The 16,873-nt window shown below is 26.2% G+C and overlaps 1 protein-coding gene across 1 annotated transcript in view; it reads left to right on the plus strand.

Annotated features, from left to right (window-relative positions):
* Positions 1-4,847, plus strand: part of LOC122504088 — a 64,105-nt gene extending 59,258 nt beyond the window's left edge. Inside the window, exon 2 of the mRNA XM_043614989.1 lies at positions 4,031-4,847. Coding sequence (XP_043470924.1) covers positions 4,093-4,593 — 501 coding nt within the window. The 5' untranslated portion in view covers positions 4,031-4,092 and the 3' untranslated portion in view covers positions 4,594-4,847. The remainder of the gene's footprint in view (positions 1-4,030) is intronic.
* Positions 4,848-16,873: the final 12,026 nt, after the last annotated feature.

Genomic DNA, 16,873 nt, shown 5'->3' on the forward strand with positions numbered 1-16,873 from the left:
CTCATCAGTTACACCTTAAAAATTGCAATGCCAATAATTAAGTCTAAATTTAGTCTTTTTTCACATTGTGCAGAATAACACAATTTTTTACTAATTTGTGAAAAAAGAGTTCTATAAACCGAAACAAAAAATATAAAAGATTGACTAAAAATCAATAAAGAATAAAAAATGGAGCATAGAGAATAATAAAGACTATAAGAAAAATAATACAAGTATCATATACTTAAATTGAAATGAAAATTTCCATCGGCTGTGCAATATACAATTTTATTTTTAAAGAAAAGCCAAATTGATTAAGAATTCACAAAAATAAATAAATTATTAACACCTAAAGTTCTACGAAATCTCGTTTCGGCTTTTAAAAGTTGCTGTTGCTTTTGGTCTCATGCCAACTAGACTGCAGGCAGGACATTTTTTTTCTTATTTTTCTCAATATAAACTGACATGTGCATCTGATCAACACTATATATACACAATATACAAGTTAAATTTTATTCCAATTTTTAAATAAATTATTAAATAAATACTTATGTCTTTAATTAATACGCAAAATTAATTTCTTTTTAGCATTAATTAATTATTAAGGGCTCGAACAAGTAAAAGTATTTAAAAATACGGATTTTACGGACCATTTACGGACAAAAATATAACCAGTCCGAGTCAAATAAGAGAACATTTTACTTAAAACTGCAAATTAAATTTTTCATAACTATAAAACATGAAGATATCAATAACTCCGAGTCTTCGACTGGGAGTGATCGATTTTTTCATGTTTTATAATAATTAAATCATTTCAATTATTCGTCAATTCTTCAATTAAAATTATATTAGAAAACAAAAACTTAAAATAATAAAAAAATTCAATTAAACTTTTTCAAAAAAATTAATTTCAAAATTCAATTATTTCTAAAAATTCACACTATATTGCTTGTAATATAGAATTAAAAAATCTAGAATTTTAACTAAAATTCATACAGGTATTTAAATCAATTTTTATTAAAAAATTCTACTACACTGAGAAAACTGGAGAGTCAAATTCAGAGGTTCAAAAGTGTATGTTTTCTTTGCTTATGAAGAGAGTTCAATAGTCCTTCTAATAGTTATTTTCGTATCAAGGGCGCAAAATAGGTGATTGCGACGATGGCAAAATGAAGGGACCCGAGGTCCCGAAATTTCGCCAGAGTCGTAATCACCTTTGCGCCCATGATGCTAACATAATTTTTTGTCCTAACTGCATGGAAAGTATGTCATTAAGGGCACGAGCGATTAAACGCTCATATTAGTTAAAAATTAAACCCTATATAAATGTTAACTCTTTGAAGTCTATAATGATAGAAGTTTTAATATAGAAATAAGAAAACAATGTATTTAAAATTGACAATTTTTACAACCGAAATGGGAACAAAACCAAATTTGTCATAATTTTTTTTAGAGAAAATCGAAAAAAATTGCACATTTTTATAGACAAAATAAAACAAGTTAAAAATGTTTGCATTTTTATAGTTAACGAGGCATTTCACGTCAGAAATATCACGATTTGCAAAGGGTCTGCCGATTTTCGCAAAACTTCGTGGGATTATAGTCCTATATAAGAGACTTCTATCCCCCAAATTTTTTCAAAAAAAAATTTAAAATTGTTGAAGATACGCCATTTTGAATTTTAATATTAATTTTATAAAATTTTAAATATCTCGAAATATTGTTAATGGATTTTTATGAAATTTACACATTTTTCAGGTAAAAGTATGTACTTTAGAATGCAAATAAAGTTAATAAAAAAAATTAATTTTTAAATAAAAAAATTTAAAAAAATTTTTTTAAACAATTTTTTGTTTATTTACTCCTCACTGAAAAAAATGTTATTAACATATTTGGATTCCTTGTGAATTCACCTTTAATTTCATAAAAAAAATTGATGGAGACTCAACTGGTTCCGGAGATATTGAATTTTTTGTAAAAAATAGTCATAGTTACAGCAGCAATGCACGACTGCGGTATAGTGTTCTAAGTCGGTTATATTACCCAGAGAATATTACCGAGAATATAACCGACGATTAAATTCTCTGAGAATTTAAGAGAATGTGACATAACCTCACTTTTGTCGTTACACTGTGGTAAATTCGATTGTCCGACGTTGTGTTTTTATTTAGTAGTTGTTATTTTGTTAATTAAAGTGGCTATATTTTTAAAGATTTAAAAAATGACAAAACCAAAGAGTGTTTTTTCTGAGTTCTTTGATAATTTTGAAATTATTAATTAATTTTGAAAATATTTTTCAGATTAAGCAGGTTTCTGTATTCGGGCAGCTGTGCTGTCGATACATATGAAATCCATGAGCTTATATTTAAGATATTTAATTTATTTATAAAAATTTGATTCGGATAATTGACAGCTTCTTTCTCCTTTAATATTTAACTGCCGAATGATAAATTCACTTTCTATAAATTCAATTAAAGTTGTTTCGAAAAGAATGGAATTTCTTTAAAGAATTTTATTAAAATTATGTATATTCAAAATAATTGAATTCATCACAAGAATTTTATTATTTTTTGAAAATAATTGAATTCTTTTAATTTTATTGACGAATATATTTAAAAATTGCATTGAAAGTAATTTAATTTTTATATAGAATTTTTTAAAAATATTTTGAGAATAATTGAACTATTTTATGTAGTTTTATTGAAATTTGATTAAAAATAATTTAATTCTTGTAAATAATTTTACTATATTTATAAAAATAATTGAATTTTTCGAAGGATTTATTAAAATTTTAGAAAATATGAACAGTAATAATTAATTTTGTACTTAATAAGTGAATTTTTAAAATTTTTATTATGAAATTATTTTAAAAACTTATATTTAAAGATTAAAAATATTTGTAATTTGCATAACAATAATAAATTGAATATCACGTTCCGCGCGTAAAATCTTCTAGTATTAATATAATATACAATCTATCTAATGATAACAAAAACAAAAGTATAAATAAAAGACATCTTCAGAGTGTGAGGGACAGAAAAAGTAAATGAATGAATGAAAGAACATTTAAATTGTAATAGTTAATTAATAATTAATTAATTAATTGGCCAAATTTCTATCATTTTAAAAAATTTTCTTAATTCAATGATTTTCAATATTCTGATATATTAATAAAATTTCCCAAAGGAATTCAATTATTTAAAAACAATTCTGACAAAATTCTAACTAAAAATTAAATTATTTTTCAAAGAAATAAAATTATGTAAAATGGAATTTGCATAAATTTTTTTTGAAAAAATAAAATATTTTAAAATTTAGACATTAAATCTTCGCACTAATTAAATTATTTTAATAAATTTTCAAATTCCTTTTAGAGATTTAATTATTTTCAAAAATAATAAAACTCATTGCAGAATTTCAATTATTTTTAATACAATTTAAACTAATTATGTACAAAATTCGGTCAAATCTGATAGGAATCTGGTAGTAATTCTACACGTAATAATTGCTTCTAATTTTTTAAACAATATAATTTCCTACAACTTTTCCGAACGAATTTCGTACAAAATTCGTGCGAATTCCTTTCAAATACCGGATTCCTAGCCGAATTTCCCAAAAAATTCCCGTAGATATTACGGGCAGAATTTCATTTGGATTTCTGTTGAATGTTTTTTATCAATTCTGTATTGGTTTTTGCGACTGGAATTCAGACAAAAACTGTTTCAAAAACGCCACTCGAATTCCAGTAAGAAAAGAATAATTTTTATCTAAGTATGAAGTATTAAATATAAAGTAATTATAAATTTAATGTTGTAATATTTATTATAGTCATTCACATATTTGATATACAAACGTTACGAAGCAAAAAAGTCTATTTTTAATAAAATGTAGCAAAACCTGAACTTTATTTGTTAAAGATTTGTATTTATCAAAATTATACAGCATTCAATTTGGTTTCATGACTGTGGCGAATAGGATTTATTTTACTTTAATTAATAATTATCAAATTTATTTGAAAATTTTAATTCAATCAAAATCTTTTACACTTTAGGAGAAGTCAAAGCAGTTTGGTCGGAAGAAGAAAGCCGTTTTTTAATTGTATTATGTGCAGATATGAAAAAGAAAACAAGTCACAAGATGTTAGCTTCAATTTTTTGGAACAAAATAGCGATGGAAATGAAGAAAAATGGTTATAAAAAAAGTTCCACACAATGCGAATCAAAGTGGAAGCTGCTCTGCAGGATGTATAAAGAAAAACAAATATTGAAAAACCAGACTGGTGGAAAACCAGTTACATGGAAGTATTATGATGAGATGGATGAAGTTATGTTCAATAAACCCGAAATTACTCCTCTTGCGTTGGCTTCAAATCTTAAAGGATATAGACAAAAAGTTCAGAAACAAATTAAAGAAAAATCTACAAGTAATAATGACAATGATACAGAAGAGGAAGAAGATTTGTCAGCGCATAAAATAATTAAGAAACGACGTACAAATTTAAAGAAATCTTCTATTGACCAATTTAGGGAGGAAGCCAACTTGCGCCACCAAGAAAATAGAGAAGATAGAAAGATACTTTTCTCCATATTAAAAGAACTTGTGGAAAAGAAATAATAGATTTTATTTCTTTACAAGAAATCTATGCCTTCGTGCCTATCATGGATAATTCAATCCTTCGTACCTAATTATGGATAATTCAATTAAGTTAAACTTATATTAGTGCAACTTATTCTACATTTTCAATCAGTCTACAAGATAAAAAGGAATAAAAATTCAGTTATTTATATTTTCTTTCTAATAAAATTCTTTTGTCATGAGATAAGAGTACCCAGTAAACGAAAACTAATTGAAATGAATTAAAAAGAATTCACAAAGAGCTTTCGTGAATCCCGCTTTGTGACAAATACGAATTGGAGCCATGATGCAATTTTCCTGAATTCGTGAAACTGTATTGAACTTCCGAACCTTCTATCCGTACCAATTCACTGGACAAGTTTTGAGCCTTTAATTTTTTTCAATTCGTTAGCACAAATTCAATGCATTCCTTGGCCATTTCTTTCGAATGCGAATTCGTTTGGACAAATTGGTACATATTGAATTAAATTCAATTGAATATACAAAGAGCTTGAGTGAATCCCGCTTTGTGACAAATACGAATTGGAGCCTACCAAAAATGTTAATTCGTTTCAATTCATTTGAATTAGTTTTTTTTTACTGGGTAATGATTGAGAATCAATAAAATGTCACATATTCAAATTAAAAGAGGAATGTGCCATCACGAATTTGACCAAATTATATTATTTTGTGCTCCAAGCCAAAGACAACTTTGATATTTCTTTTTATTTTCAACTCTATATTTTAAGAGTATTTTTTAAAACTCAAAATATAGATATTTCTTTTGCAGTACGCTTCAAGAAATTGCTAGTTGATGTGTGAGTTTATTTTGTATAGTTGAGTATGCTGAAGATGCTTCTTATGAAAATTATTTCTTTTAGTTTGATAGTTTGTCAAATGTAAGTCCGACTGAATTATGTAAACTTGTTATTTATTCCTATAAGAAAATTTTGTCTAAACGTCAATTTATTTTTCTGTTAATGAGATTAATAAGCTAAAGTGATATTAATATTTAGTTTACAGACTTTGTAAAATATTTTTTAAAAAAATTATTTTACAATATGTTTATATTCTTTATGATTCTTTTATTTCAAAATCATACTTTCCTTTATTAATTATTATACAATAAGTAAATAGATTGGAAAATTTTGTTATAACAAAAAATATAAAAAATGTTAAATAGTTAAGATAAAGATGATATACACTACAAAAACAAGCATCTTAAAATACATTGTAGTCACTTTTAAAACGTTTAAAACATCTTATTTTTCCAACTTCCATCTTAGAAACTAATGCATTTTAAGATGCTTTTGATAACTTTTTGGAAATGACTTAAACGTGACTACCAAAGTATCTTAAAAAATAAGATGCCTTCTTTTTACAGTGTACAAATGAATTTAATTCTAGTTTAAAAACTGTTTCAATTTAAAAATAGTGCAATTTATTAAAATCAAGATTCGCAGTAGAGAATCGCCGCTAAGTAAAAAGTAAAAACTGCGAATATATATTTATAAAATATCGACTGTTTATTGATAACGTCGAATAACTTAAGTAAATCTTAACAGATTTTGCTCAATTATTTTTATTGTATAAAGAAAGAAGTATAAGTTTTTGCAAATGTCCAAATAATTAGTGAAATAAAAAGGGTTGCCACAGGTCAGGAAAGTCAGGGAAATTAGGGAAAAATAAGGGATTTTTAGTAAAAGTACTGAAAAAAATTGAATTTTAAAAATTCATGAGAAAACTCTGAAGTTTGATGTTTTTTTTGTTTGCCTCGTAAACTATGAAATTACCACGAATCTTAATACAAAACCTTGGATTTTTTCTATTTCAGACAATAATTTCTTTTTAAATAACTTAATTTTACAAGAAATATTATGTTCAAAAATTTTAAAAAAATTCTTGTCAAAATTTCAATTATCTTTATAAATAATAAAATTCTTTAATATTCAATTATTTAAAATTTTTTTAAAAAAATTCTTGTCAAAATTTCAATTATCTTTATAAATAGTAAAATTCTTTAATATTCAATTATTTAAAATTTTTTAAAAAAAATTCTTGTCAAAATTTCAATTATCTTTATAAATAATAAAATTCTTCATCGAAATTCAATTATTTTTAAAAATTTTAATAAAATTCTTGTCAAAATTCCACAGGAATTCAATTATTCAATATTTAATAAATTTCTTTGAAATAATACCTACAATTATTTTCATAAATAATAAAATTTTCACGAGTTCAATTATTTAATATACAAAATTTCATAAAATTTTTCGAAAAATATCAATTATTTAAAAAGATTTTTATAAAATTCGTCGAATGAATTTAATTATTTTTATAAACAATAAAATTCTTTACCGAAATTCAATTATATTAGAGAAATTTTAATAACATTTTTGGAAAAATTTTTAATTATTTTCATAAATAATAAAACTCATTGCAGGATTTAAGTAATTTTTTATACAATTTTTTAAACAAATTCTGCGATAAATGTAATTATTCTTAAAAATTTCATTAAAATTTGTCGAAATAATTGAATTATTTAAAAATTTGTTGATAAAATTGTTTATGAGAATTCAATTTTAACAAACATTCAATTATTCATTAAATTATTTATTTTTTAATTTAGATAATTGAATTTTTCTAGAATTTTCTAATAAAAATTGATTATAAAATGAATTTACCGAATAATCGATTTATTATTTATGAAAATAATTGAATTATTGCAACGAATTTTATTACAATTTTTTTAAATAATTTAATTTTTTTGAGAAAATGTACTACTTTTGAAAATAATTCAATTCCTGCGAAGGATTTTATTAGGATTTTTGTAAATAATTAAATTTTTTTTTGAAAAATTTCATGGTAATTTGAATTATAACAAAAAAAGTTTTTGTAATAATATTCTTATAAATTGTTGAATTTTAAAAAGGTTTGAATTTGAATGTATTGAAGAATTTTAATTCCTACAGAAAAGTAATAATGATTAAATATTTATTTAAAAAAGAAATTATTGATGTTTTTGCATTTTTCTTTACTTCAAATTTTCTTTATTCCAAATTAAGGTTAAATAATGTCTGACAATTCTTTATTTCTATTTTACTCTAAAATCTTTAATCTGAAATAAAAACAGATCATACTCTGAGAGAAAAGTAGACAACTTCTTGGGGAATTATAGGAAATGTTAGAAAAATCGAGATGTGTTTGTATTATTTTTTTCTAGAAACTAAGACATATTTCATATTTTTCATTAATTTAAAATTTTTGCGCCAATCAGAGTGAAGAGTTTAAGAAATAGTAAGAATTTACATTTTCAATCGATTGAGCACCACTGAGTGATCCGGATCATGATCCGTGAACATACCGAAAACACCCTATATATTAAAGGTACTTGCACAGCTCTACTGACTGCAGGTTGTCATGGTAACACATAAGAGCAAGAGAGTCAGAAAATTCAAATTAAATGGTTTTTCTCTCTTTCTCTCCCAGCAGAGCTGACAGAAAGCCTTTATTCACAAATAATTTCAAAATATTTATTTAAAAAATTTTTTAATTCATTGTATATAATGTTAAATATAATCCTTATTCTTTATTTATCTATATTCAAAAGTATCTAAACTTTTATTCGTATTAAGTTACGCATATTTTATAAACCTTATAAATGCAAATGACATTAAATTTATAACTTAAAAAATTTGTGGTTTTACTTTTTTTTATTTACATATATAACTTAAAGAATTTTTTTAGATAAAAGTAATCATCGCAATTGTGCTGAATTATATGTATTTATATTAATAAAAATAATAAATATACATTATTTAAATAAATAAACTTAAATTCTCAATATTCTCTTAAATTCTCTTATATTCTCTTTAAAAAATTAAATTACCGTAATTTCCTCAGGGAAATTACCCCAACTTAAATTCTCGAGAATTTAAGAACACTATATCTGAGGTTAATTTAGTGATCGTGTGCATAGTAGAGATTTTACTTTTGAATCCAAATTGTTCGTTTGGAATTATTTTTTTTTCTTTACAAAATTTGTTAATTGAATTATTGATAATTATTTCAAATAATTTACTAAGATTAGGAAGCAAACTAATTGGCCTGTAACTGGTGGTCCTCGATGGGTCCTTATCTTTTTTTGGGAGGGGTTTAACGCAGGCTACTCTCTAAATCTGAATTAGTAGAATTCTACTAAGAAATAGTAAAATTTGACTAATTTTTAGTAGTTTTCATGGACGACTTTTCCCCTTTTTAATTAGTAGAATATTACTAATTCTTAGTAAAATTTTACTAATATTTTAAAAGAAATTCACTAATTAAAAGTCACTCATTTCACTAAATGAATTAGTAAAACTGTTTTATCGACTATTAATAAAACAGTTCTACTAATCAATTAGTAAAATTTACTATTTGTTAGTAATATATTACTAAATCATTTGGTGGACGACTTTTCACCATTTCATTAGTAACTTTCTACTAATTCAGATTTAGAGAGTATTTTCCATTTAGGAGGAAAATATGCGTTATTTAGCATGTTATTATATAATATTGCAAGAGCATCTATGAAGTTGTGCGGCAGTTTTTTAATGGCTTTACCACTGTGCTAAGGGACCTACTTGAAATTTATTTCTTTATAGTAGGTGACTAGCTGACTTGCTTTTGATGATTCAATAAAACATTATTGACACTAATACACCATACCAAAAAACATGTTTTTCATTGTTTAAAATCATTATAAACATTAATTTTTGTTATGTAAAAAAATATTTTTTGTTTGGACTTAGAAACTTTTGCAAGTCAATGATGTGGGCGATCCATGCAGGCCCCTCGCGTGGGCCCTCAAGGATTCGCCCTCATGTGAGTGTTATATTTTTTTAAAAGTAACATTAAATATTTGTTAAAAACGTGTTTTTCATTGTTTAAAATCATTATAAACATTAATTTTTTGTTGTAAAAAAATTGTTTTTTTTGGACTTAGAAATTTTTGCTGGTAAATGATGTGGGCGATCCATGCGGGCCCCCCGCGTGGACCCTCAAGGATTTGCCCTCATGTAAGTTCAATATTTTCAAAAAAATGTCAAAACATTTCTATTAAAAACGCGTTTTTTATTGTTTAAAATCATTATAAATATTAATTTTTGTTATGTAAAAAAATATTTTTTGTTTGGACTTAGAAATTTTTGCAAGTCAATGATGTGGGCGATCCATGAGGGCCCCTCGCGTGGGCCCTCAAGGATTTGCCCCCATGTGAGTTCAATATTTTCAAAAAAATGTAAATAATTTTATGTGAAATATGTGTTTTTCATTGTTTATAATCATTCTAAACATTAATTTTGAAGTAATAAAAAATGATTTGAGGTTTGGACTTAGAAATTTTTGCAAGTCAATGATGTGGGCAATCCATGCGGGCCCTCGGCGCACAGTGGTTCAAATCACAAATCTAGCTGGACGAAACTATTTTATCAAATACACTTTACACCACTATTCAAATTACTTTTTATCTAGAGGTTTTCAGGATCGCTGATTATGAATCTAAAGTCATTTTTAAAAAATTCAAAATGGCGGATCCAATATGGCGGTCGAAAAATTAAAAAAATTAGTAGATTTTTATGAAACTGGGTATTTAAAGGTTTTTTGGGTCGCTGATTACGAATCTGAAGCCATTTTCCAAAATTTCAAAATGGTGGATCCAACATGGCGGACGAAAAATGTAAAAAATTGGCAGATTTCTATAAAACTGGGCATCTAAAGGTTTTTTGGGTCGCTGATTGTGAATCTAAAGTCATTTTCCAAAAATTCAAAATTGCGGATCCAATATGGCGGACGAAAAATGTAAAAAATTGGTAGATTTTTATAAAACTGGGTATCCAAAGGTTTTTTGGGTCGCTGATTGTGAATCTACAGTCATTTTCCAAAAATTCAAAATGGCGGATCCAATATGACGGACGAAAAATATAAAAAGTTAGCAGATTTTTATAAAACTGGGGACCTAAAGGTTTTTTGGGTCACTGATAGTGAATCTACAGTCATTTTCAAAAAATTCAAAATGTCGTTTCCAATATGGCAGACGAGAAAATGACAGATGTAAAGTTTGAAAGATTGTAAAATTTAATAGAACTCGGTAGTATTTTTCTGTATTAAATTAAGATTTTTATTTTATATTTAATTTTGTAATAACGATTTATTTAAACTTTTTAAAATAATTCAATAGAAGATAGAACATAAGATTTTTTAATAAATACATATTAATCTTAACTTTCAAGGTCACAAACACTGATCGTGTTTGTTGATTCTGTTTAATTATTTTCGTCAAACTCCACTAATAATCTCAATACATCAGAAGGTATACTACTGTCCTTTTTCTGACGTTTCACTCGAAGACTGATTATAAGAGGGTCCGATGATATCAACAGTATGTGAATTAAGTCTGTCATTGTTTCTGTTCTTGAAAATTTACGAGTATTATATTCTCTGAATCTTTTATAATCCTTATTTCGATGTTCTTGAGCTTCCTCAGACATCATACCAACTGGAAGTACGGATTCTTTTATAACTTGTGCACCATGCATTAGTATTTTGTGAACAGTCTGCGGCATGTAATACCAATTGTATTTCTGCACGTACAGTTTAGCAGTTTCAGAACAATACTCATCAAATTTCTCTACATTGATGTTATACCCACTAGCTAATGTCCTTAGAATGATACTGAAACGTCGAATCAGTTCCACATCTACACCAGTAATTTCTGATGCCTTAACCGGATCTTCAAAAAACCTTCGTGCCGTATTCCCATCATTACTTGTGCCACATCCCGGTTTAGGTATATCAACTAGAAGTCCCATTTCTTTTCGAAAACGATCTTGTATGTTTTTTTTTCTGACATCAACCACATCTTTATTTTTCTTCTGTATTCTCCACAATTTGATATCTAGTCTGTAGGAAATGTGCAATATACACTCAAAAAATTTTATCCAAGCATGGAGAATTGACAAACCCAACTCTAATGAATTAACTTTTCTTTTTCGAATGAGGTTTAGATTATTCATTTGCGATGGAGTAGCTCCACATACATAACAATTTTGAGATGCTTCTTCATTTAGTACACTACAAATTTTTCCATCAACCATAGTGAGGACAAGGTTTGATTTGACTAAAATATCACGACCATCAATAGCTACTACGGTTGGCTGCAATTTATCTATTTGTGATAGTACGTTATTGACTATTTGTTTTGTCAGTTCTGAAGTTTCTTTCTTCATAATTATTTTAATGGGGCGACAAAATTTAGTTAAAGAAGGCAGAGGATTATTCCATAAAATTAGTTTCTTTCCTTGATCTGTACTGTTAGTCACAGTATATGTAGTGATTTGCAGCGGTACAAGAGATACGGTGAATACATACGAATCATTTACATCTTCGTCCAGACTGGTAAACTGCTGTTTGTATCGACTTTGATTAGACGCACCATCACAACCCCATTTGAAAATAATATTTAGTGTTGGAAGTGTATCTATGCCAATACGCATTTGTTGAAAAACTTCCATTTGAATAACTGCTAAACGTTCAATTGTATGATTAATTAGTGATTGTAATTCTATTTCTGCAGAGAATTCAGTAACGCGAATATTTTCTGGATAACATTCTTTTTTAGCTTCAAGGAGTAAATGGTAATTTGGATAAATATCTGCATTGTGATCTTTATTTATCTGACGCATGGATAAATACTGCTCTTTGGAAAATTTTTTATCTACGTAAAAAGATAGTGCTTCGTTTTTCGTCAATTTTATAGGAATAGCACTAGTTATACTAGTTTGATTTAATTTTTTATATTTTGAGGTTCTTTTTGGAGAATGTGTCATTTCCCTAATTAGTTTTGCTGCATCGCGTTTACCTTCTGCTCTTAAACTTGTTTCAGCTGCAACAATAATCTCATTTGAGGTGTGATTCTCCACAGTTTTCGAAGTTTTTTGCAGAATTCTACACACTTTTTTTCTACTTCGGAAAGAACATTATCGTTAGTTATGTCTATTAATAATTTATTGATGACATAATCGCGGACACCTTGTTGTCTTTCGGAAACTTCAGGAATACTTCTCCAAACTTCAAACAACTCACTTCTTAATATTTGACTTGCCATGACTAAAATAAAAAATCAGAGCGAAAAGGTTAGACATCAATATACCACTTTACTTATCAAATTTTAGATACATAAATTAATTTCAGAGTCTAATTTAATAATAGCTTTCAAAAAAGTTACCTTTGCATTCCTGTTGTATGATTTTTTAATATAAGAATATAGAAAATTCTAAAGTTGCGATTTTATTGAAAACTCTTACTTAACCAAAGTTTTGACAGCTCAAAGTAGTTTTTTGTTTTGGAATGAATATAGCGCTGTATACTGATACATATAAATCATATAATAAAAAATTGCAAGAAAGTTACATCGATTTTCAAAAAAAAGGTCCGCCATATTTGATCTGTCATTTCGAATTTTTAGTATTTTATCTTACATTTATATTCAGAATCTCTAAAAACCTTTATAAAGTTTTCTTATAAACTTAAAATAGAATAAACTCCTGTTTGTAATTACTTTTGAATTTTAGGTTTTGATATACCGTCACTATAATGTAAATATCTGAGCCAAATGGTTAGACATGGTTATCAAACTTAACCTCAGCATTTTTGAAGGTGTAAAGAACAATATGCAAGTGGTTTTATAATAGCCTTCAGTGGCCTTAACTTTTGCTACTCTTAAATTTATATTTCTAACTAATCAAAGAAAACGAATCTTTACTATAATTTTACTTACATTAAATATGAACATAAATTATTTTATAAGCTTTCAGCTTATAGAGAAATATGTGTAATTTTGGCTTAAAAAGTAAATTTGTCATTATGTAAATATTTGTAAGTGAGATCACAAAATGTTTAGGGTAAATTTTAATAGTTATAATAGTGTTCTCAAATTGACGGTGTCATTTACCTTTCTTTATTTTTTCTACATGTTTATTGCTATAATAAATGCAATTTCTATCTAAACATATTGTCAGGAATATATTGCAAATATTATAAAATAATTTAAAAACAAATAAAATTTTGACTTTCGTCCAGCTAGATTTGCGTTTTGAACCACTGTGCGGCGTGGCCCTCATGGATTTGCCCACATGGATCAGCCCTCATCGGCCCCCGCCGGGGCCCCTCGCATCGTGTGGGCTTCATGGGGGCTTTTTCCACACGGGTAATTTTTAAAATAATCCGCAATTAAACTTTCTCAAAAAAATTAATTCAACAGAATTGTTAGTTAAAAGTATGAAAAATTCAGATTTTCAAAGATTTTAATTTGAAACCTTTTCAAAATTCTACTAGAATTCAATTATTGTATTTTTCTTAAAATTGAATTCAAAAAAAAATTTCATTAATAAATTTTTAAATTATTGAATTCTTTTGAGGAATTTTAATAAAATTTTTAAGAATATTTACATTTTTCGAGGAATTCGATTAAAATTGTATTAAGAATAATTGAAATTCTGCAATGAGTTTTATTATTTATAAAAATAATTTAATTCCTAAAAAGAATTTTATTATTTACAAAAATAATTGAATCCCTGTAAAAATTTTATTATTTATGAAAATAATTTTTGAATGATAAAAAATTACCCAATTAGAAAATATTAAGATTATTAAGAAAATTATTACACTCGACTCTCGGATCTTTTGCATTCAGTTCTTTTACACTCTCGCTTCTTTTGCAATTTTTCTCCCGCACCTTTTACCTTTTATATTAAATAAATAAATGACTATCAAATTGTCAAAACATTTATTTCGCGATAACTTTGGTTATCTAAAGTAAATTAGAACATCTCCTCCATTATGTGATTAAAATTATATTAAAGTTTTAATTAGTATAAATGTAAATATTAAAACTAAAACATAAATACTGTCATTAATTTACATATTTGGTTATACATATTGTTTCGTTTTGCGTTACCATGGCATTTGTTTTGGTAAAAGGTATGAGAGGATTTGTTCCCGTATAAGTGCAAAAGATCCGAGAGTCGAGTGTATTAGTGAATTTTAAAATTCACGTCGGCTTTTTAAACATTTAGAATTTCGGTCAATAAGATATGGACTTTTGACACATAATATTTTATTGATTTATTTATTACTTTTAGAATTTCGTATCAAATGTTATATTTATATCAAATGAATTTTACTTCAAATGAATTATATTATATCAAATAAAATTTAGGTTAAACTATTTCTACATCAATTGAGAATTTTGCTTAATAAATTTTATGTCAAATGAATTTTATGACAAATGACATTTATGGTAAAAATGGTTTTATGACAAATTACTATTATGCTAAACAATTTTTTGGGAATATTCATACGTCTCTACTTTTCAGTCATTTCGGTTTCAAGATGTAAACGATTTCAGACTTATTCTTTTTTTTGTGTACTTGATAAAATATTTATACGAAGTGTACAAAAAGAATCAGAAAAGTATTTGTCTATTGAAAAATTTTTTTGTATTAAGATGTAAACGATTATAGAATTTTCCTTTCTGTGTACAGTCAGGTCTCGCTAAGTGTCGTCACTGGGAATTTTTTGGGACCGTCTGTCTCAGTAAGTGTCAGTGACCTATGCCACGCCCCTTCAATAAAAGTGGTCATTTCATTGGTTTATGTTGCAAACCGGTTTGGGGAAGTCTATTTTTAGCATTGGAGAGGGTAAAAAAAAGTGGGGAAAGTGACACTTGTCGGGTCTTGAACGATGACACTTTGTGAGTCGTGACACTTACTGAAAACGACACTTGGCGAGACCTGACTGTACTTGAAAAAATATTGATACGAAATGTTAAAAAAAAAGTCGCAAAGAAACATTTGTTTATTGGAAAAGTTTTTGACTACATTATTAAAAAAAGAAAACAGTTATTGAAGAATTTAAGATTTTTTCTGTTGTCGAAATCGTTTTCAAGCCCTCCTCATTTTCTGAAGCTTTAATGTGTTTCAGAAAGTCTCACTTGACACAAACACATACACTAGAGAGAAAGAGAGAAAGAGAGAAAGTCAGCAACACGTTTTGTTAGATGTAGCTTGTCAGCGGGGTGGACCTTTTAGAGCTATCGCCACTTTATTCCCATTATGCGGTTCTATACTATATTGGCTTCTATATACATCATAGTGTAATAAAATACTTTCAGAAAACTCTCAAGGTGTTTTAACACAAAAGAAGTAAGAAAAAAATTAATTCAATTAAAAGTTACGTTATATGCAAAATTTGTTATTCTTAATTAACAATCCAATTCATTGATTTTTTTTCTATACTTTATTTCTATTACATCATCAATATTATTTTACTTCTTACTTTGTGTCTGAAAAAATTTGCTCTTAGATTTTTCATTTTTCTATTTTTATAAAAAAAACTATAAAAAAAATTAATATTTGCAAATTGTTTATAGAAAAAGGAAAATATGTACTTAGTTTACAATGGCATTCAGGTCAGTACCTAATTATTTCTTTTTTTAGTAACAACTTTGTATCATAAAAAGGGGCAAATTTTCTCAAGTGTACCAATCTCAAAAGTAAAAGTTGTCAAATCGGACTAATATTTCCACAAACTTTAGTAACTATATTTTTAGTGATTACTTAAACAACAAAATGTTGTGGGATTTTATTTGAAAATGTAAGTGGGGGAAAGGGTTAAAAATTTTGGTCCAATTTGATCAGTAGATTTTTCAAAAAATCAAAGATATATTACATATTATGTAATATAGCTTTAATTTTTTTTCACATAACAATGTGAAAAAATGTTATCTTATATGCTTTCAGAAAGTTTTTCCTGTTCTTTCAAATGCGGGAAAAAAATTTTGAAAAAATGATTGATGAAAACATTATTTTTTAACATTTTCGACATACATATTAATTATTTAATTAATAAAAATTAATAAAAAGTGATATATTTTATAAACAAATAAATTAAAAATAGTTTTGAACTAATAATTTTAAAGCATACTATATTCTGCATCCAACGAGCCCCATATTAAGTATTTTTGATTAATTTTTACCAATTTGTTTAATTAATTTTTAATTATTTAATTATAAATATCTCAGAAACCAAAAAAAATGTTATTTTCTTTATTTCGATGGTTGAAATTATACATCCCAAGCTTTATTCAGGGCTCGAACCAGTGAAAGTATTTAAAAATACGGACTTTACGGACCAAAAATGAAAAATTACGGACCAATTATTACTGACAAAAATATAACCAGTC

The sequence above is a fragment of the Leptopilina heterotoma genome, unplaced genomic scaffold (genome assembly GCF_015476425.1).
Source record: "Leptopilina heterotoma isolate Lh14 unplaced genomic scaffold, ASM1547642v1 Lhet_11, whole genome shotgun sequence".
Classification (NCBI taxonomy): domain Eukaryota; kingdom Metazoa; phylum Arthropoda; class Insecta; order Hymenoptera; family Figitidae; genus Leptopilina; species Leptopilina heterotoma.